General features: G+C 33.9%; 4 protein-coding genes across 6 annotated transcripts; 2 read left to right on the top strand and 2 right to left on the bottom strand.

Annotated features, from left to right (window-relative positions):
• Nucleotides 1-513: 513 nt before the first annotated feature.
• LOC106390108 (subtilisin-like protease SBT2.6) lies at nt 514-6,891 on the top strand. Of its 3 annotated transcripts, none has more exons than XM_048781181.1 (11): nt 514-698; nt 1,329-1,547; nt 1,644-1,788; nt 1,875-2,368; nt 2,437-2,509; nt 2,579-2,864; nt 3,151-3,479; nt 3,551-3,818; nt 3,880-4,161; nt 4,228-4,685; nt 6,739-6,891. In XM_048781181.1, exons 2-10 carry the CDS (start codon nt 1,378-1,380, stop codon nt 4,635-4,637), a joined length of 2,457 nt encoding a protein of 818 aa, XP_048637138.1. In that variant the 5' UTR covers nt 514-698; nt 1,329-1,377; the 3' UTR covers nt 4,638-4,685; nt 6,739-6,891. The 3 variants fall into 3 exon arrangements, with proteins under 3 accessions (XP_048637138.1, XP_048637142.1, XP_048637144.1); XM_048781185.1 differs by lacking the exon at nt 514-698 and adding an exon at nt 765-937; XM_048781187.1 differs by lacking the exon at nt 514-698 and adding an exon at nt 1,099-1,229.
• LOC106372207 (aspartyl protease UND) lies at nt 6,839-8,399 on the bottom strand. The gene has a single exon (XM_013812372.3). The coding sequence runs from the start codon at nt 8,227-8,229 to the stop codon at nt 6,934-6,936; it is 1,296 nt and encodes a 431-aa protein (XP_013667826.2). The 5' UTR covers nt 8,230-8,399; the 3' UTR covers nt 6,839-6,933.
• A 1,986-nt stretch (nt 8,400-10,385) lies between these two features.
• Nucleotides 10,386-11,140, top strand: LOC111199984 (putative defensin-like protein 170). Its single transcript, XM_022690657.2, has 2 exons — nt 10,386-10,634; nt 10,809-11,140. Exons 1-2 carry the CDS (start codon nt 10,574-10,576, stop codon nt 10,982-10,984), a joined length of 237 nt encoding a protein of 78 aa, XP_022546378.1. The 5' UTR covers nt 10,386-10,573; the 3' UTR covers nt 10,985-11,140.
• Nucleotides 11,141-16,757: 5,617 nt separating this feature from the next.
• On the bottom strand, nt 16,758-20,067 carry LOC106390396 (auxin response factor 16-like). The gene is made up of 4 exons (XM_048781173.1): nt 19,846-20,067; nt 18,240-19,337; nt 17,082-17,872; nt 16,758-16,993 (listed from the first exon to the last, which is right to left on the bottom strand). Exons 2-4 carry the CDS (start codon nt 19,302-19,304, stop codon nt 16,924-16,926), a joined length of 1,926 nt encoding a protein of 641 aa, XP_048637130.1. The 5' UTR covers nt 19,305-19,337; nt 19,846-20,067; the 3' UTR covers nt 16,758-16,923.
• Between the last annotated feature and the right edge of the window lie 3,257 nt (nt 20,068-23,324).

Here is a 23,324-nt window from a genome sequence, read left to right as displayed (position 1 = left end):
GCACTCACTGACATCTCACAACAACTATGAATGAAATGACTCAACTGGTCAAATTTGTCACTAGTCAGAGAAATTGTCAACTGTAGCAATTTCATGAAAATAATATGGTTTAGCAGTTTCTAAAGGTATTATAGTTTCCTGTTAAGTGATCTATTTTATTTATACTGTTCTAGCAATTATGATTTTATTTAATTTGTCATCATTATGAATCAATATTCAATATTTGAACTATAGATTCACTTAATATAATACTATTTAGTTATATACTTTACATAACCTCGTATTTTGTGGTGGATTCCACCTACTAGTACTACTATTATTATGCTTTACATGTTTAAGCTTTACTTCATAAGCAACATCACTAAGGATTGGTATTAATTAAATATAAATCTTTAAAAACATTTTTACAACAAATACAAATGTGATGAAGTCTCCATTATCCTTGGCTTGTTGTAGGGTCCTGCTTGACAATGAAGAAAATAATTATAATAAAAATAATAATTTAAGAAAAATAACAAAAACCCTGAAAATCTTTTATTTCACACTGTCTCTCACTAGAAGTACACTCCCCCACTTACATTTCATCCTCATTTATTCTTTAAAGTTTCCTTCTTTTGATATTTTGCAAGATCTCTCCTTTCTTCAAAAGGAAAAGAAACTCAGAAACCAAAGTTTCTTGATTCGTTTCGTGAATCCGAGTAAGTTTCTCTTTTTGCTTTTTTTTAAAGCTTTATTCCATTCGAGTTTTCAAATTATTTGATTTATTTAGTTAGTTTCTGGGTTTGTTATTGTTGCTTATTCCTTGCTTGGAAGATTTGTGAAAGTGTGCTCATTTTTTTCTCTCAAGTATATTATTATGTCTCTCACACTGGTTGATTAGCAAACAGTTGCTACAGTAGTTACTGTATCCTCTTCAAACTTTACATAAAACTGGGAGGTGAGACTTTCTATATTAGTTGATTTGTTTAGTTTAATTTGTCTATGAGAGTTGAGTTTTACCATTCAACAGTATATGTCTTTCAAGTGGATTGATCTTTGAGGTATCCCCTCCAAGTCTCTATCTCTGGAGTTAATTGAGAGTGGGGCTTATCTTCATGTGCTTGGTTCCTCATGTGTCTTCCTTGTTAGATATTGAAAGAAAGTTTTGTCTTTACCTATGAAAAGAATCAAAACTATTTCCTAAGCTCTATGAACTGAGAAGTGTGTGAGATAAACTTGTTTTTGATTATGTATGTGATGGTTTTAACACAAGGCTAATTAAGTGATGAAGTGATTGTTTCTGTTGATAGATGCTAATTCTACTCATGCGTTTTTTTTTGTTACTGCAGATTAGATTAAAGCAAAATTGAGCTGGAGCTTCTTTGGTTGAGAAGCAAGATGGATCGTATCAGGTGTAAAGCTGTTGTCTTTTTCGCACTGTTCTTCACTGTATCAGCAGAGATTTACATTGTGACTATGGAAGGAGATCCAATCATAAGTTACAACGGCGGTGTTAATGGCTTTGAAGCAACTGCCGTTGAATCTGATGAGAAAATTGATACTTCAAGGTACCCTGTGTGTTTAGTTACCGTAGATTAGGACTATCATTGACAATCCGTTGCTTGCTAGATTAACAATCTGTTACCTTTTTTTGTGTATGACAGTGAATTGGTGACATCATACGCCCGTCACCTCGAGAGGAAACATGATATGCTTCTGGGAATGCTCTTTGAAGAAGGATCATACAAAAAGCTTTACAGCTATAAACACCTCATCAACGGCTTTGCAGCTCATCTCTCCCCTGCTCAGGTGAAATCAAGATTCATGATAATAGTCTCTTAAGTGTTTTATTTCCTTGTGTCCCTTTTCTTACACTAACTCCACTATATTAGTAGGCGGAAGTGCTTCGCCGCGCGCCCGGTGTGAAACACCTGAGCAGAGACTGGAAAGTGAAGAAACTCACCACACATACGCCACAGTTCTTGGGATTACCAACTGATGTTTGGCCAACCGGTGGCGGTTACGACAGAGCAGGAGAAGATATTGTTATTGGCTTTGTGGACTCAGGGATTTTCCCTCATCATCCTAGCTTTGCATCTCACCATACGGCAGTACCGTATGGTCCTCATCCTAGTTACAAAGGGAAGTGTGAAGATGATCCTCGTACTAAGGTTAGCTTCTGCAACGGGAAGATCATAGGAGCTCAGCATTTTGCTGAAGCTGCTAAAGCAGCTGGTGCGTTTAATCCGGAGGTTGACTTTGCTTCACCAATGGATGGTGATGGACATGGAAGTCACACAGCAGCTATTGCAGCTGGGAACAATGGTATTCCTGTGAGGATGCATGGCTATGAGTTTGGAAAAGCAAGTGGGATGGCTCCTCGTGCTAGGTAAATATAGCTTATGGTAGCTTTGGAGACATTCTCTTTGCATGTTTTTGAAAGTTATTTTGTTTCAGGATTGCTGTTTATAAAGCTCTATATCGGCTTTTCGGAGGGTTTGTATCTGATGTGGTTGCTGCCATTGATATGGTAAGAAAGAACTTACCACAATTTCTAAATTGGATGGACCAAATTGTAATTATGCTTTTTGTGAGCCAGGCTGTTCATGATGGAGTTGATATTTTGAGCCTTTCGGTTGGTCCAAACAGTCCTCCAGCTACTACAAAGACAACATTCTTAAATCCATTCGATGCTACACTTCTTGGAGCTGTGAAAGCTGGTGTGTTTGTTGCTCAAGCTGCTGGAAACGGTGGTCCCTTTCCCAAAACTCTGGTTTCATACAGCCCTTGGATTACTACTGTAGCTGCTGCCATTGATGATCGCAGATACAAAAACCATCTGACCCTTGGAAATGGAAAAATGCTTGCTGGAATAGGATTATCCCGTAAGCTTCTCCTCCCTCTGATCTAAATAGTGTTCTAAAAATCGCCGCCTAATCAATAAATCAGACCTAAACGAAACGATTTTTTAGAAAATTCAGTCTAAACATTCAAAAAATAGGTGTAGGTGCCCGCCTAAGCAATAATCCAATATAAAACGTCTAACTACTGCCTACCGATTTTTTTAAACATTCTAAATAAATATAGATCCACACCATTTTGGAAGAGAGCTTGGTTTGTTCTGAGTCTTTATATTGTTTTTTTTAAATGAATCATTATGCGTTTGTGCAGCTTCTACTCGACCTCATCGTTCGTACAAGATGGTATCAGCAAATGATGTTCTTCTTGATTCTTCTGGTGGTAACAAGTACAATCCGTCAGATTGCCAGAAGCCAGAAGTCTTGAACAAAAAGTTGGTCCAAGGGAACATTCTTCTCTGTGGATACTCTTTCAACTTTGTTGCTGGTTCAGCTTCCATCAAGAAAGTTGCTGAAACTGCCAAGCATCTAGGCGCTGCTGGTTTCGTCCTTGTTGTTGAAAACGTTTCTCCAGGCACAAAATTCGATCCTGTCCCTTCTTGCATTCCAGGGATTCTCATTACAGATGTCTCTAAATCAATGGTAATACTAAAATGTTATTCACTCTCTCATAGTTTCCTCAACTTGGTATTGTTTTTTATTTTCTTCACTAGGACTTGATTGATTACTACAATGTCACAACGTCAAGAGATTGGATGGGAAGGGTAAAGGACTTTAAAGCTGAAGGAAGCATTGGAGATGGTTTGGAACCTATTCTCCACAAATCTGCACCTGAAGTGGCTTTGTTCTCAGCTAGAGGACCCAACACTAAAGACTTCAGCTTTCAGGATGCTGATCTCCTCAAACCAGACATTCTTGCTCCAGGCTCTTTAATATGGTCTGCTTGGTCTGAAAATGGAACTGACGAGGCTAACTATGTTGGTAAGCATTTCCTCAAATATTGTCAGTATAGAGCAGGAGACTAAACGTTTTAGGTGAGCAGGTGAAGGATTTGCATTAATCTCTGGCACAAGCATGGCTGCACCACACATTGCTGGTATAGCTGCTCTGGTGAAACAGAAACATCCTCAATGGAGTCCAGCTGCTATCAAATCAGCTTTGATGACAACTTCAACGGTCATGGACCGAGCAGGAAGGCCTCTCCAAGCTCAACAATACTCTGAAACAGAGACAGTGACGCTTGTTAAAGCAACTCCGTTTGATTATGGAAGTGGTCATGTCAGTCCAAGCTCTGCTCTAGACCCTGGTCTCATCTTTGATGCAGGTACATTCTCTTTAATCAAATAACCCTAATCAAACCCTCAGATATTTGATTAGGTTTTTTTTGTAGGTTATGAGGATTATCTAGGTTTCTTGTGCACCACGCCTGGTATCAATGCCCACGAGATAAGGAACTTCACAAACACTCCCTGCAATTACAAAATGAGACATCCTTCGAACTTCAACTCGCCATCTATAGCCATTTCTCATCTCGTGAGAACACAGACCATTACAAGAAGAGTGACGAATGTTGCAGAAGAGGAAGAAACATACACAATCACATCAAGGATGGAGCCATCCATCGTCATTGAAGTGAGTCCTCCTGCAATGACACTTAGAGCTGGAGCTTCGAGAAGCTTCACGGTGACTCTTACAGTGAGATCTGTGACCGGAGTTTATAGCTTCGGAGAGGTTACATTGAAAGGAAGCCGAGGGCATAAAGTGAGTATCCCAGTGGTTGCCTTGGGACACAAGCGATGAACGCAATATATCAGATGTTGTAATATTATTATTATTGTTATTGTTGTAACTAGTTAAGGAACCCGTGCGATATCGCACGGAAAATCGTTTTATAAAAATAAATATGTTATATTTTATAAAATAGCATTGTATATATATTGTTTATATTGCTTTTAACGAACAGATGAGTTACAAAATTATTTTACATACAAATGTTTTTTTTATTAAAAAAAATTATTTTAAATATAATATTCTTAAGAAGCCGGGCATCGGTCTAAGATGACAAAGTTGAACTGGACAAAAAGAAATAAAAATTAACCGAAATTGAAAAGAAAACCTTAGACTTAAACACTTACACTTCTGAGTTATGCCATCTCTTAGCAACCGCACCGCTTGAGCTAAGATGCTTTACACCACTTTCAATAGCGGTTTATCTCGAGCTATCCCTTGTTTAATGCATTAACTTCAACGGCAACTGACACGCAACAGAAATCACGACCCGAAGAAATTTATTTGTATTAAAAATGCTATAATACACAATATATATTAATAATATCTATTAATATCTATAGTTGTGTCTTTTCATTATAATTTTGTTCATAACTGTTCATTATATATTATGAACATGATACCTTTTCATTTACAACTGCTTTCTATTTAGTTTATGCCCTTTCAATTCTATTATATTATGTTCTTGTGTTTCATAACTATGTATTATATTTTTCCGTTTATTACTACTTTTGACTTGGAAAGTTGCATCTTTTTCCACTTATATCTCTTCAACTCATATATTTGCGTGTATCAAACTATTAAATCATAATTTAGTTTTGCCAATAAAAAAACTGTTTTTTTTTTCTCTCCTGGCCACAAGGCTATTTCATCAACAACACTTTCTCGAAGGTATCTTATCACAGATTCCCTCCCGGCCGATGTAGAATCCTGCACCGGCTGTACTCATTTCCTTTGTTGTTTGTTAATAGCCTAATAGGTTAGATTAATCAAGTTCTCATAATAAAACCAATAACGTGTTTGACTCTTTGTGCTATTTCCTCACGGCGGTTAAAGACGTTCTTTAAATTTAACTAACGACAATTTAGTTAAAGACGTTGTATTGTATTCCCAAATATATTTGGTATTTGACAATGGCATCGTCTCCACTCATCTCCGTCTTCTATGGCATCTTTTTTCATAAGAGAGCAGTCTCATCAAAAGTTGGATCTCATGGTACACGATGGTTGCTATAATTTCATGCCGGTTCAATCTTGTAACCGTTATCTCTCTCAGAGTAGACTTTTCCTGTGTTTCTTGGAATTTTTCATATTAATATACTAATTTTTAGATATAAAAAATTGTAAATATTTAGGTGAATCATTAATAAATGGATATGAACAAAATAAAAACAAGAAACGCAATTTTTCATTACAAAAACTATTAAATGCAATTTTTATGTAAAAAAAATTAAGAGATACAACTTTTATATTAATTTCTCAACCGCAATTGCTCTGTACATTGGTTGGCCTAAATTATTCCTTCTTCCCTCAAATCTTCAGACGAGTGAAGTTCATATTAATATAACTTTCATATTAATGATTTCATCTAGTATAAGAAAATTGAGACTAATGATTTCATTATTTCGTTTTAGTTTTTTAGCTATCCAAACACGTAAACCTCTTCCTAATATTTATTGTTTATAACGCTTCATTTGAATATTTTCTAAGAATTTGTATCCATGTAACTGCTTATAACTTTTTGTTCTACCATTTTATTATTAGTTGATTAGTGAAAACTTTATTTTGAGAAATGCATGGAGGAGACTATTTATAGATTGTAAAAATCTATTTGAATAGTCACAACTCTTCAGTTTGAATAGTCGCATTCTTCCAATTTAAAGGTAGTTATATTAAGAGGATACTTATAAGAATAGTCACAACTTTTCACTTTTTAAAATATACTTATATGAATAGTCACAACTTTTAGACAACTTTTAGAAAAGATACAACCTTCCAACATTGAACTTTTAGAAAAGACACAACATTTTATACATCTTTTACAAAAGACACAACCTTTCAACATAAGTAGATTCACAACCTTTGGAATTAATTGGGATTGCTATTATTAGTAGATATGCAGTAATGATAAAAATGTAGTTTTGTCTGAGTAAAGAGAATAATACTGTTTGTATAATTATTTTATTTTTATTTTTTTAAACTTCATTTGAAGAAATAATAGTGATATGTTGTTATATGTTACATGCATTATATCTGTTACCTACCAATCTTTCTAAAAAATATCAGTTTAATAGAACATTTTTTTTATATTAAGAATCAAGAATCTCACAATCAGTTCTCTGGAAATAAACATTCATAGTTAGAAGATCATAACCAACGTTATAATGCTGCTGAGCCATGGCACCAATAACACTCATATCATCGAACGTGTTCATACTCATAGCCAAGCAAAAGCTCTCTCCATCTTCACTTTCAACAAACAAACTCTCAAAGTCTAACGTCAGCTCAGCGCCGCCGGCGAAATGAAACGTGACGACGGGAAACCCTAAACGATTAGCTTTCATGTTCCCTTCATAGCAAGGTTTTGTGTACTGATCCCAATCTTTAACGCGTGTGAGAACATCTCCAAGAAGGAAGTTTATTTCTTCAAAGAGTGTGTCGTAAGCTTCTCTGGCTAGGATCGTTGGTGAGCAACCCGTGTCGATGACGGTACCTCCTTGGGACCCATATCTCTTGAAAACATCGGTTTTGATGTCGAGAAGTTTCTGACCTAAAGAGATTGCTTGGAGGTCAAGGTAGTAACGGTCTTGGAATATATGTAAAGGTGTTGGATCGCCTTCAGTTCTGGCGCCGTCTCCGAGGGTAAGAATGTTGTGTGGGTTGGTCCGATCGGTTAAGCTACCAAAGCAGTAAGAGAATCTAGAGCCGAAGTTGCGAGTTACTATGGAGAACTTACCTGGTCCTAAACCTAGCACGCCGCTGTATTGAGTAAAACCGGAGTTGTCTTGTCCGCAGCCTATAACAATGTTTTGTTTGGAGACCAAACCGTCGTCTGATGTTTGAAAGGTGAGCTTTTCCTCAGCTAAGGTACCTCTGGTGCTTGAATTGTCGCGGTAGAGGAGGTAGTATTGGCAAGTTTTGGTTCTTTCGTCGTGAGAGATTCGGGGCATGGCGTGTGGTGCAGGTTCGCATGAAGCGTCACGGTAAGTGGAAGATCTTGAAGGGCGGTAAAATGGGATTGTTTGAGGGTAACATTTGCAGGGATGACATTGGATCCAAGTCAAGTCACTACCTGTGTCTATGAGTAGAAGTTGTGGGACAGGTGGGTCGCCGATAGAGATGTTCGCGAGGAATGCTGCTGGACGTGTCATAGGAGTTACATGTGAGATGATATTCACTGTGGTCCACATGTTATCTAGACGGGATGCGGGAGGTGGCTTGGGATGCAAGTAACCAGTATTTTTCTTTGGTGATTCTTGGGTTTTGATTGATTTTGAGTGTATTAGCCTTGACGCAAGCCGGGGATGCGATATGCATCGGTTGGAGCACGTGAGAACGATTAGGGATATAAGAATGGTAGTACGCAATGTTAGAGAGATAGTCATTTGATGATCAAAATTTTTGTTTTTCTTAAAATCCTTTTAATATAAGTTTGAGAAAACCTAAGGCATTGACTCTTTGTCTTTGTGTGAACTTCTTTTTTGTATGGAAGGATTCTTTTCTTGCATGATTCACTGATTTTTACCAACCGAAGTTGAACACATAGCAATCTGATCATATTTCAGGCAAAAAGATTACGGATGTTCATGGATAGAGCACCATTAGTGTTTGGTATCTCAGAAAGAGTACCTAACAAATAAAATATTAATAATTTGAATATAATTTAATCAACCACTAAATTTTAAATCAGAAAAATAAATCAAACCTGTAATGTAGTAACATGGGGAAGAGTAACATGAGGAAGAATGATTCTTTAGGAACATCGTTTCTGTGTTTCAAAAAAAAAGGAACATCGTTTCTTCTTCTCTCTCCCTTTTCCATTTTTTTTTTAAATCTTAAAAACGGTGCAACATACCTGCGTTGTGCGTGCTCTTACATGTCTTCAAATATGTTTTCAACAAGAGTACTAGTACACGAACAAAAAGAGTAGCCTGATCATTGATTTCACTTAATTATTTTCCTCTATTTTTGTAAAGAGTATTAATAATCAATCACGGTGAGACTGACTGTGAAACTTTTTTTTACTTCTTAGTTAATATATAAGAAAATGGTTAGAGCATGATTAATAGGGTTTTTAGGATGAAGTTTTAGCGGAATATAAGAAACCGTCTCTTAACTTTTAATTAAAAAAGTTAAAAAAACTAAGAAATTTTTTTAGTTAAAAGTTAAGAGACGGTTTTTTATATTCCGTTAAGAATCTCACCCTAAGAATCTCCGTTAATCGGAGCCAAGAAAAAAAAATGTCAAAAAAAAAAGAATCTCCATTAATCGTGCTTTTAGTTGTTATATTTTTATTGTAAAGAAGATTAGTTGCAGATTAGGTTTTTGTTTGGTTTTCCACAAAGTAAGATTTTTACAGAAGAAGACATCAAATTCACATGGCTTGGTCCGCTTGGACGCCTATTCAAGACATTATATAGCACGAATCATAAGTAAGAAGCTTGGAACAACGTTGGATGAATAGTAATACAAAAAAAAGATCAACAAAACGATTAAAAGAAAAGACTGAAATTACCAGTAGTGCACAGGAGCAGAGGCGGATCCATGTAGTGAAATAAAGGGTAGATGACACATATTTAGTTTATATTCTAATATTTTTGCTATGAGTACAATAAGATTCCGCGGCAGTTCTGGTGTGGCATGTGGCACTCCTTTACCTAGGTTCGATTCTCCACCGGTGTATTTTTTAATTTTTTTAATTTTTTTACTCTAATTTATGACTCCCTTTAAATGTTAGTCTGAATCCGCCACTGCTCAGGGGTCACAGTTAAGCGGATAACACCCAATATAACCAACTTCTTGAACACACACTTCATGTCCAAGGACAACTCAGCTACGTCTAGGAAGTGAAACGTAAACATAACGAACCAAATCCCGCTAAAATCTCGTAGAAGAGTAGTTGCAGATTATGTGTTTATTTGGTTAAGCAAATAAAAAGTGTCCATTCGAAGTGTATAAGCAGTTATTTTTAGATAGTTTAATTAAGGCCCAATATGTTAACATAGTAATAATGGAATTGATCATTTAAACGGTCCATAAACAATAAGATATCATTTGTTTGTTATAATAAAGGTTAGTTGTAATATTTAGTTGTATTTAATAGGGTGGACTAAAAATGAATAAATGCAATAACCTTGAATAAGTAAATTTTTTAAGAATCTTCTCTCTTAATAGTATAGATACAAAATACCAGATTGTGTTGATATATTTCTTTATATTTCATTTAATTTTTAAATTATTTATATAGACAACCTTAATTTTTGCAAATCAAAAATTGTATTAATAAATTTAAAACAATAAATAATAAATCAAATCATAAAATATTAATTAAACTGGCACATGTCAAGATTTTAATTATTAGAATTTGCAATGTGTTGTAATCTAGTTAATTAACATTAGTCCACATTAACAAATTCTTATGAGGTATTTGACTTCATCAATATGATATAAGATATTGTTTTGTTTTCCAAACTTGATTACCTCATAATTGATAAATCTCCTTTTCGTAATCTCTCAGTTTTCATGTTTCCATATTTGTATGTCCCAGTCAAACAATTTGTGTTCAAACATATGTGTAATGGTAATAACTGTATATGTGAAACTTATTCATCTCGTTCTATAAATATTCTTTCAGCTGTCTCTCGAATTTTCAGATCTATCAACTAAAATTATTCTACTAACAATCAATACTAAGAGGGAAAGCTTTTTGTATTACTAAAAACAGCAGTTATGGCCAAGGCAGCTTCTTTGTTTGTTTTCCCCGTCATGTTCTTTGTGATGTTATCTTTAGGTATACATTTACTTACCTTTAAATTTCCCTCAAAATATTTTTCTTACAGATTGTTCTATATGTTTGCTTTTGGTACATATCATAAATCTTCTAATTTAAATGTATTAACTTCTTGTAAATACACTAATAGCTTTTTGCAATCTAAGTATTTAAAATTGGTATTGTTTGATACAGTTGAATATAATATGGGATGCATGGCGGTTATTGGTTCGTGTCGTTATATTCCTGATTGTGGTGCGTCATGCAGGGTTAGATTTGGAATAAAGGCACTTGGCTATTGTGACCGCGATGGTGCTTATGGAACATGTATCTGCACTTATCCTTGTCTGAGTGATAAGATTAATATATGATTTATGTTCTAATTTTGAAAAATTCTTCAATATGTATAATTAAGTAGAAAGCAAAATTCAAAACTATGTAATATCGTAGATGCTATGCTATGATGTGACGATGTTTTGTAATGTTTTTAAAGCAATATACAATAAACCTTTGGTATTAATAAAAAACTAGATTTTGACCCGCCCTTCAAAGGGCGGGTATATTTTTTGTTTTAATTTTTTTTTGAATAATTTTATATTTATATTTTTATGTAATCATATTTGTGATTTATCTATTCTATTAAATTGACGTCAAAAAAAAAATCTATTCTATTAAATTAGAGACATGATCTATTGATATATGTTTAGTCCAACTATTATTTTTACTTGATCTACTTAAATTTTCTTTTGATTTAATTTTTTTGAGAAATTTAATTTTTATATATGGGTTTTTCATGTAATCATATATTATAAGTGTTACTATAAGTGTTTTATTTTGTATTTCTTAACAAATATAAAGTATCTATAATATAATAACTACATTTTATACTTCTTAACCAATATTATGAGGAATAATTAATATATCATTATAGAAATATATGTCAATAATGTAACTGGGTACATAACTATATAAAATAACGTGTTATATTAATTAAATAAAAGGTTAAAATTCTAAAAAGAAACAGATTGAGATTATTTAATAACACAAAAAGATAAAAAAAATTGGGTGAAATACTGTCGAAAAGAGTAAACTTAATTTTGGAATAAACCCAAAAGAAATGACAAAAAAGAAGGTATAAACCCAAAAGGAAGGAATAATTGTTTTTTTTAACTAAAAGTGCCATTTCTGAATTAGTTTAAAAGAATTTTTATATCTTAGGTACAAAAATATAATAAAAAGGGCCAAAATTTGGAAACATACTATTAAGAGGAAAAATTTTGCTGCAGCAATAAGGATGATCACCGATAATTGTTGCTATATTTTCGTTTGAATAATTGTTACATAATATATAATTGTTGGCTAATATAATATTGAAAAGAGGTGGCCACCGATAATTTTGGTGAGGAGGTTACAAAAAATATGTATTGACCAATAGAAGGTAGTTACCGAGATAGAGTTTGTTTAATTTTCATGCAGTTATAAAATATTTGTTTTTTTAAGTAGATCATGTGAAAAATAATAGTTGGACTAAACATATATCAATAGGTCATGTTCCTAATTTAATAGAATAGATATACAATAATTTTCGGATTTTTTGGGTACACGATCGGATCTCGGGTAAGATTCAGACCCGAACAGAGACCCGCAAGTTTAAAAAAGAACCAATAGGCATTTTAGCATGGACCCGGACCTGTATTTTTGAGTCGGTTCTGATTTGAGTCTTTGGATCCAGATAAACTGTCTACGTTAATTTGTTTTTCTTTATATCATATTTGTATAAATTTTTTTTTTAATTAATAGTAATTGGTTTTGATAATTGTATTGAATTTGTGATGTTGCATAATTACACGCTTGTATTACTAAACAGTTATTAATTTTTTTTAATAATAAAGTATAATTACAATTTTGTTTAGTAATTCAATAGTATAAATAGTTTTCCTACTATTATTGACTGCTGTCAAAAAGTGTATAAATAGTAAAAGTTTTTTTGAGACAACTGCAATAGAAAAACTTAAATCTTTGGAAATTAAAAATCGAACTTAGCCAATAAGATTTGATCACTAAAGGACTGTAAGTTCTATTAACGTAAATAATGTTGGGCCCCACATAATGGATAGTTAGTCCAAAACTAAAATTATTTAGATGCAGTTATATTTAGAAGGTGGTTACATAATATATTTAGATAATTAATTAGAAGTTATTATAAAATAAATTGGACATAACTTTTATCAATAGGTCATGCTGCTGTTTTAATAGAATAGATACTATAGAACAAAGGGTAGTTATATATATTGTTGGATGTTGGTCGTAGAAGTTATAAATAAATTGAATTCTTTCGTATGAAAGCTGGATCTTATCTTACAAAATGATATCGAAACAACTATAAAGCTTAAAGTCAAAACTCAAGTTTCTTATAATTTTGCCTTCAACAAGACAGATGTTCGTTTGTTTCTAGTTTTATGGAGTCTGAAACACCGGGTAATCTTATATGTTTATAAATTGTCATGTTTAGTTGCTCCTTTCTCTTTCATTTTTATCTATTCCTCATCAAGGAGAGTAATTGAATGACATAACTATTCAAAAAACACGAATTTTTTTCTTTTGAAGAGGGTTAAAATATTTGATTATTTGTTGAGACAATTATATGCTATTGGAACATTTAGCTGGTCTATGACTATATATACGCTGCAATTGGATTATTAATATTTAAAATAGAATAATGTGAAATGACCTATTCTATTCATTCCAAAAACAATTTGTACTAAATCTATTCTATTTTTCTCTGTATCTCGTTCATGTTTTCATTCAATTTATTTACACCAAAACAATCTAATGTATATACTAAATGGTTTGAACAAAGAAAAACAATCTAGAAAATGGATCCGGCTTATATAGTCCAAGTTTTAATTAGGCTTTTTTATTTGGGGCTCGATTAGGTTTTAATTAGGCTTTTTGATTTGGGTTTCGATTGAAAGCCCATATTTCCTTTGGTTAATTTATGCATGGTTGAATAATCTGTGAAATAAAAGTAGTGGTCGGATTTGGAAACTATCACTCTTATCTCTCAGCTGGATGCTTGACGATGCTTCAGGGCATCTGCAATGGAGCCTCTTAGCTCCAAAACCTAGGTAAAAATTTATAAAAAATTTGATGGATTCTACACAATATTAAGGATTAGCCTTTTCTTATCCTTATATAAGGATCAATCCTTGAAAAATATTGTCACTGTTTGCGGGTCCCGCTGTTAAGTGGTGATTTGCTATTGGTTATCTTCTTTTTTTCTTTATTGAAAAATACATAATAATAAAAAAAATAAAAAAGTGAATTTTTAAGGATTTTTTACCGAATCCATGGTTGCAGATGGTCTCAGGAGTATGTAACTGTTTTACAGTTTTATTACTAGATTAGATCCGCACAACGTGCGGATGTACGGTAATAAAACATTATGTTTGAACAAAGTGTAAATGTGTGATATATTAGTGTCTGTAAATCGCAGAATCAATAATACTTTTCGAAGAGAGTATATGACAATGTCTTTGTTAGAGCCAGAGGTGATGGAGACAGAGTAATTAACATTTTGTTAATTTCCGAAAAAAACTAATTAAATTACTTACTTATTGTGTTTCAAATTTCTTGTCAACATGTGTATGCCAATAATCTAGATGGATACCAGAAGATATGCTCCCATTGGTTTCTAATAACACACACTGATCAAACCTGAGATCATGTTTTAGTCAAGAACACAAATGTTTTTTAAAATGTTATGTAAGTTAAGCACTATGAAGTTTTATTTGGTGGTTGTAAATCTCGAGATTAAGTATTACATATATTTTTAAGAGAAAATTCAACAGAAATCGTACTGCGTGGAAAACGAACGTGAAGGAGATGACAATGACAGATATAATATTTGATGATGGAAGAGGGACACATGCATTGATGTTTCTTCACGTAAAGAAAGGCCTTCGAGTTGGCATTTCCTTGCCTCACGAATCTTTGTCTACCTCGTGCTTCTTTTTAATTCTCTTGTCCTTTTATTTGTATATTACTGAAATTATTTGTTTCTTTATAAGAAATGGTATTTCAAACTGCCACAACACTCGCTACTTCTCTTCTCCTGTTTGACTTTTGTCACACTTGTCTCTATCGTCTTAACTCAACCATGGTTTACAATGTTTATTGCAAAGCCCTAAGCTAGCCTAAGTATCTGCTGCTTGTAATTTATAATTATTATTTTTTTAACCTGATGCTTCTCGATATTATTTTGTCCTTAATTAACAAATATACTATGATCACCAGTTAATGGATTTGTTTGATTAATTAAATGATTAATCCAACTCAAGACCCCCCATGTATCTCTCTTTTGGTTGTTTGTTTTCTCTTATAATCTTTTGTTGGGATTGTGAAATGTGAACGTGATGTTTGGTTCAAGAGTCAACTTCAGACGAAGGGTTGGCACTTGGCACTATCATTTCTGAATAATGTAAACCCCTCATTTTTCATTTTATTCAGATTTGTAATTAATGATCATGTGATTTTTATATATACAATGTTCATACCTTTTAAATCCATAAGATTTGAGTTTTGGTTCCATTTATATAAATTCTAGTAACGACCACATGATACTGAATTTTGAAAATCTCAGTTTCGTGTATAAACCCTATCGACTATCTGATAGGTTCTGGAAGCAACGTATTTACTGCTACAAAGTATACTACTCCAAAACGTACCACACTGCCTCGAATTTAAAATACCTTACAACTATTGTCTGAGATGAATCGATTGTTTGTTACGATCCGTCATGTAAACCATTTAAGCTAAAACTCAAGCCCGTACTAACTAAGTAGTGGTAATATATACACGTAGTGACGTACAGTCCATTCTCAGTTAACACTCTTAGGCCAACATTATCGGGAGGGTTTGGTGTGGTCCTTAAGAGAGGGGACCCACAAAAGCACCAAAACCAAGGGGAGAAGTCGTTAAATAAGAAGTGTTTTGGTTTGGGCCTTGTACTATTCGCGGGCCCACTGACACGTGGCGGTCCGCGATTAGTTCGTTTTTAATTTTTTTTTTTATCGAAAAAAAAGAAAAAAAAAAGAAAACTAAGGACTTGTACCCATAATGTTGTCCTTAATCATGTTCATGTTTCATGCCTATCGTCAGACCACACAGAGTTTACAGAGAATAAAAGTTTTGGTTAATTAGATCTTTAAGATCACTCGTACCATCAACCATGTTAACGCCAGTTAAGAGATTGTACTTGTAATACATAAGTGTGCAAAAGAAAAATAAATAATTTAACTTAAAGGAAAATAGGACATTAATTTTCAAAAGTGTTAGAACTTTTACATTAAACAAGAAAAGAAAAAAGTGAGCTAGAACTACGTACATTGACTTTGACAGCCGTGATTATAATATATAGTACTTTTGATTACTGGAAATACATTTAATTAGAAGAGGCCGAAGATGATAAGAACTTTTCGTTTTGTATACATTAGCATCTCAAAAAAATAAATAAATAAAGTTTCAGTTTATAAATGAAAACAGGGAGATCCAACTAAACTTTGTTGTTGAGACTATGTGTTTTGTCAAACATAGGATCCGACCATTGTTTGTTGTGCATGTGCCTAGAGACATGTCCCTCGCATCACCCTAACTACTTGTCTTCCAAATTTAATACTTTTCATATATACTGCACCTTTCTATAACTTATTGAACCCAAGAAACGATAGTGAAAAAACGAAAATCACACAATTTTATACAATGAAGAACACATGAACCTGTAGACTAAGCCATGCAACCAACGTTTACTTCAGTAAGATACTATATGAGGCTCCTATGTAAAACGAATCTACAAGAGGAAGAAGATGAGAGAAACAAGAGAGCTTCAAAATAATCTCTTATATTGATTATCTTCTTTGTACACTACTTCCAACTTACAAGTTAAATGCATATACAAGTATCAACTACAATCAGCAATCTAACTATTCAACTATATTAAACCAAGGTTCACCAGATCTTGCAATCCAAAGGTAGACAAGGGAATCAAAAAGAAAAGCAATACAAAGATTAGCTTGAGTCTCTAGGTTTTAGTTTTACCAAGCTATAATCATTAGCTTTAGATTTTGTAAATAAAGTGACATCATATCAAGAAAAGATGAATCTATTTTATTTGCAAATAGAATGACTGTATATTTCGTAAATTACATAAACCAAAATAATGGAACCAAAATAAATATTTTTAAACAAAGAAAAATAAACAGAAACTTCAAGCTTTGACTTCCAAGCTCCAAGAAAACACACTGATTCATTCTTATACCACAACGCTCTCGCTTCCTTGCTCAGACAGAATCGTCAATCTCCGAGCTGTCTTCAAGAACTCACTGCAAACATTTATTTACTAATCAGATGCTTAACTCAATCTCCACAGATTAGGACATTTATATACAAAACTCTGCTTCTTGTTTTTACCTGAAAGGTTCGTTTCCTGGGTACTTGACTGCTCCTGATGCATCCCTATAGAGAACAGAGCTCAACATCTCAGACTTTTGAATACCAAACATGTCAGAGAGCTTCATACCCAACTCTTCGTACGAGCCAAGAACCGACAGGTCTAACGTCCGACCAACATCGTCCGACTCCATAAACACTTTACAATGCCCCGTCTCCAAACCCAATCCATCATGAGCTTTTTTGGAGCAAGGTGATCCTTCTTCTGATGAAGAACCCACAACACAGTTCTGGTTCGATCCGCCTGATGAAAGCTGCGTCTTCTCTGACCCTTTCTGCTCCTCGGGTAGTATGAGCTTTCCGAACAACACGATGTGTGACTTCTTAGATTCTGTATCATTACACGGTGATGTCCCCATGGTCAAGAAACAGAACCCTTTCTCGTTTTTGCTATCGATGTTTCGAAACCCTAGAGGTGGAGGAACAGAGAGAGTTGATGATGGAGGAGGATGAGGTCGGTTTAAGTAGTAATGGTGGAGATCAGAAGATGATAGCCCGTAGTACTGATGAGCATTATGCCTGGCTCCCTGTAAACCCACGGGAACATTGTCCAGAACAGATCTGATAAGAGGGTTGCTTGCGAATGAAGGTACTGAGATCCGAGTGTTGTAATCCGGATGCTGAGGTAGCCTCATCTTTTTCCTAGGTGGCGAAAACGAAGGGATTATCGGATGTACGTTGGATACCAACTCGACCAACCACGGGTTAACCCGCTTCACGTTTTGGAGTAGATCCGGCTCATCCCACGCCACCTGAAACACACAAAATGCAACCTTGAGCCTTTCTTGGATTACAAGTAAAGAATACAGGGAAATTCTAATTTAACTTTAAATTTAATATCATTTTTCAAATTTAACTTTAAAGGATGAAAATTTTCATAAGTACCTTGAATTTGTGATAAAAAAAACTAAACTAACCATTCTAAATCATTTAAAAATGTTTAAAAATTATTTATAGAAATTTATAAACCCAGCCCCACCCCTTAAATATTAAACTCTAAACAATACTCACCAAACCTTAAACCCAAATATTAATAGATTTTTGATGAATGTATTTTTAATAATATTTTAAGCAATTTATCTAATTTTTGAAAATAAGGCAACTTGCGGAAGGGGTTACCTGAAGAAGCCGCCAAGGAGAGTTAGGCCAACGTACAGGATCAGAGACACTAACAGCTGAAACAGTCCCCATGAACCAACTAATCCTCGAAGAATCCTCCGTCTCAAACGCCATCTTAAACCTCATACCTGAGCACCAAGGTATCCTCATCGCAGCCCTAGCATCCAACGCCTTGACACAAAACTCAGACGAGCTAGCCCTAGGATAGTACACAACTTCAAAACCTCTTCCACTAACAGCAAGCTTAGCCGCTTCCACAACAGACTCAGCCGTCACTTTTCCTTTCCTATCCGCAAGAGAACAGTTACTTCTCCTCTCATCATCCCTCAAAAGAGAAGAGTAGCTTCCACCAATAGGGTTCCAACCCGCTGAATATTCGAGTCCGTTACTACCGATCCCTCCTCTCTTAGCCCTCCTGATCCCTACGCAAAGATCTCCATTCTCAGCTCTCATGAAGACGATGGAGTCTCCAGCCACAAGCTTCTTCTGGTTCACGAAGTTACTCCAACCGGTAGTGAGAAGATGTCGACGTGGCGTGCCTCTGTAGATATGTCTAAACTTCCAAACCTCTCCGTGAACATCTTTCGCGAGAATGGTCTGAACAGGCGGCTCGGCGTTGTAATCCAGCCTCGGGAAGATCGTCTCCGCGCAGTAGCGCGGGACAGAGAACCCTCCACCGTTGTTAGCATCTGACTGAGTCAGAGTCTTTGCAAACGACGGCGTTTTCTCGCTGTTATTACTCCCCAAACCGTTGCTCTCTTCGCCGTCTCTGTACTCGTGATCGTTGTCTTTTAGAGGAATCAGTTTGAGTTTGGCGAAAACCTCGTCGGATTCAGGGTCGGCCATGTACTTGATGGCCAAGACGCGACATAGAACCATAGGAGGGATAGGGAGGTTCTTGAAATCGACATGGTCGTAAGCGTTCTCGGCGTGTCCTTGAGGGAAGTAGAAGACTTTGGAGTTCATAGGTGGCATACGAACCATGCCACCAGCACACGCATGCCATAGTTGTGGATCTAAGCCCTTCTCTGATCCGCTTCTCATCGGATTCATAACGTTAATCATAGTTGTGATAGATACCTCAGAGAACCGTGTTTGCTGTAAAATGAAAAAAAAGTATTTAGTTTTTGTCTGAACAGAGAAGACAACAAAAAAGACAAAAGCAATTAGTTAAAGTTCCAAATGCTTTTTTCTTTCTTGAAGTTATTATAAAGCTTTTAAGTCTTTTGTATCAGTCAACTCTATACCTAACAAACGAGATTTTCCCGGAAAAAGAGTTTCCTGAAAATCCGACAAAAGAGTCATTTCAGATAGAAGAAGATTTCAAGTGTTAACAAATAATCTAATTTTAGAAAATTTTCAGCTATATTCCTGTAAGAACGTGCTCACGGATTGTGTTGGGAAGAAGATAAAGCAAAACAAAACAAAAAACACAGATCGGTATGAGAACTGAAACAGAATACTTGGAAAGTAGAGAGAAGAACATAGACAAGCTTAATTAAAATCTTAACCACATCAATTTAATCAAAGATGAAATTTTCAGACAAGGGTTGGATTAAACGGAGAAAGATAAAAGACAGAAGTAACGATTTTTTTTTGTTCAAACCTTGAACAGTGGTTAGATCTGAGCGAGTTCTTGAAGATTCTGTCTAAAAAGACTCTCTTGGTTTCTTGAGAATCTGAAGATTCCGCAGCTAGTTTTCTGCTCCAGAATCGGATAAGAGAAGTTCACTTTTGTTTTGTTGCACAGAGGGAAATGAAAAGGGGGTTCTTGTATATGAAGGAAAGAGTTTTTTCTTTCTGGTAAACTTCAAATAAAAATATCATCTCTTTTTTCTCAACTTTCATTAACTCATTCACATGTCTTTTTGATTAGTCTTATTTTCCCCTAATTAATCCGAGATTAAAATAAAAATGTACTCCCTCCGTTTTTTAATATAAGTCGTTTTAGAGAAACTTTTTTGTTCCAAATTATATGTCGTTTTCGGTTTTTTATGTAACATTTATTAGTAATTAATGTTGTCTGACCAATGATAATATATCTTCTATTTTTTTATTGGTTAAATTGTGGTTAGGTAAATAATTAATGATGTTTTTGTTTCGAAAATATAAGAAATTAATGATTTTCTTAATCTATGTGCATAGCTTCAAAACGACTTATAATAAAAAACGGAGGGAGTACTATTTTGAATAATTAATTTGAGTCCCAGAAAATGTAACAATATGGTAAGTCAAACCCTTGATTCCGGGCATAAAAATCGATAATACGGAAAGTTAAAAAAATTAATACTAGCTAATAAGTAATAACGAAATATCGATATACGAGTTAAGAGTTAAATCACGCACGTGACGGATCCGCACGTGTCGTCGGTGTTTCCGACATATCTCCTTGAAATCTGATTAGAAGCATCTAATTCATTAACTATTCGGCTTAAAAACAGATTTGTTTTTCAAACTCAGCCATTAACTGTTCTTTGAATACACTAATTTTTACAGTTTGATAATCCCAATATCATTTATTTTTTTCTTATTGTTTACGAAACACTATTGCAGTTTGTTGATGATATCCATGTGAGCAATTTGCTGTTGTGACCATGTTTTTTTTTATTAAGACTAGTCTGTTCAAATGGAGAATTGAACTATATAAAGACCTACTTTGGTTTTTAACTTTTTATGTGATCTTTCACGATTCTATCTAAATTATTATTATTAGAAACATATAAGAGCAGTACAATAACATTTATGCCATATATATGCTTTTGATATAGAAGAAAGAAACATTTAGAATTATTTTCCTATGAGACCATAATTTTACTCCATACGGCCATTGGTCTAGTGGTAAATAAACCACTCAAATTTATTTTTTCTGGAAGAAACTATTTACAATGATTGAGTTTTTTGGCTATTAAGTCACTTTTATTTCACCAATTAAAAAAAATTACTCCTTATGTCCAATAAGGGGCCAATAAGACATAGCTTATCAATACTACGATCATAGCAAGGCTCAATAAATTTCCGCATGTGTCTTTGTATTTTCTTGTCTTAAGAGATAGCTTTCACATTAATAAGAAGGTGTTTTTCATCTAGGCCAGAGGTAAACAAAACTCAGTATCCAATTATCTAGACAAATATAAACCAAATAGTTCAAGATTTATGGCATTTATGAAATATTAGTACATTACTAAATCAATTGACCAAAATCTAAGGGCGTTTCAGTAAAGGATTAAGAAAAATCAAACGCAAAAAGTATATATTCCAACAGAGATTTTGTCTTTGCACTTTTGTAGCATATACCTTTTTGTGTCAGCTTTTTGTAGCAGCGCTTATGAATTGTATAGATCGTGTATAAAAATCTAACTAAAAGTAACACTGATATTGCTATCTATGATATGAATCCGAAAAATTATTCCAGTTCTAATTTTAAATAAAATAGTAGTATGAGCTGGAATTGATATATAAGAAATTAATTATGAAAACATATTTTACTAGAGGACATAGCTCGTGCGACTAACCATGGTTAAGTTTGAAGTGTGTATGTGTATATATTGTAGGTCAACACCAGCACTATCCTTGTCAATAGTTATTATTTACTTGTGTCTCCATTTCTGTTAATCCAATAAAATTTACATGTCACAACTGCAATTTCGTCATCAGTGGATCTGATCTGAATGTCCTTTTATTCGTTCAGATTTGGTTCTCAGTTATCACATTTACATATAAATACTCCTCATATCTTTGACCATATGCTTTGATGTGTCTTAAGTCTTAACTCCATTTGACAATTGTTAATGTTTTTCAATATCATTCTGTAATTCTGTAAGTCAAATTTAGATGACTCCTCATAAACACATAGATAGAATGAGTATTATCAGCTTATTACGAAACTTGGCTATATTTTCTTCCTTTGTGACAAAAAGGCTATATTTTCTTCCCATCATTGACATTGCAATTGCAGGTTAATCGTGTTTAGGTCAAAATACTCCGGCAATTTGATGAAATCTCTTAACGATATGGATAATGTACTATGTAAGATCCGTAATTTAAACCATCAGAAATAAACATAATTTTTTTGTCTCAAAGATATAGGTCTTTCTTCACTTCAGTTTAGCTATGAGCCGTCATAAACATAATTAATGTTATCTTATTGCAAAGCTTTAATAATTCGTAATATGAAATTAGTCCTAGGTAATCATGGTATCCCTAACATTCATTAAGCATTAACCAAGGGATTTCGGCAGTCAATGTAACAACCCAACCCTAACATCCATAACTATTTGGTAAACTTTACTAATACTGTATAAAAGAGTGTTCAAGAATTTGTATATGATGAACCAATAACTTAAATAACTAAAACACAAAAGGGTCATAACATTTTTGAATGGATCAACCTATCCATTTTATGAACACGTAGTTCATCGTGTGTCCATTGAATTCATTTTTATCGTTTTCTTCAAGTTAAGTGTAACATCCCACAATAATGGAGGTTTATTTGAGAAAAAGAGATGGAAGCTAAAACAACAAACAGGGTTAGTGTAAAGCGACCTTTTTAAGGAGGAGACATATAAAGACATGAATACGGATCAGACACAAACAGTCGTTAAAGACATTGACTCTCTCTTTGTCCTTTTCTTTCTCTCCTTCTGTCTCCACAGAATATATCATTTTTTGGTTTTAACATAATTTATCTATCCTTTTTAAAAATGCAGTCTAAAGGCCTGACTGGTTCAAACGCAGCGGTTGCGGTTGCGGGAGTTTGTGGATGCGGACGGTTGCGGTTTCTAGCGGTTTTAAGAGATTTATACGACTGGTACTGCGGTTAAAAATTGGTGCGTTTGCAGGTGACTTATGACTGGTAAACTACCAAATGCGGTAACAGTTAAATAATAAAGTAACAATATTTACATTTAATATAATTATAAAAATATCAAAAATCATAAAATTATAATAAATAAAAAATTTATATTTAGAAAGTTATAATTTTAATTTTTGAAAATTTATTGAAATTGTTTTTATTATAAAATTTTATAATATTAATTAAAATATAATAGATATATTTTAATATTTTAATAATTTCAATTTTAAAAG

Source organism: Brassica napus, chromosome A1 (genome assembly GCF_020379485.1).
Source record: "Brassica napus cultivar Da-Ae chromosome A1, Da-Ae, whole genome shotgun sequence".
NCBI lineage: Eukaryota > Viridiplantae > Streptophyta > Magnoliopsida > Brassicales > Brassicaceae > Brassica > Brassica napus.
Note: the sequence above shows the minus strand (reverse complement) of the source record. Positions and strands in the feature narration are given on the sequence as shown.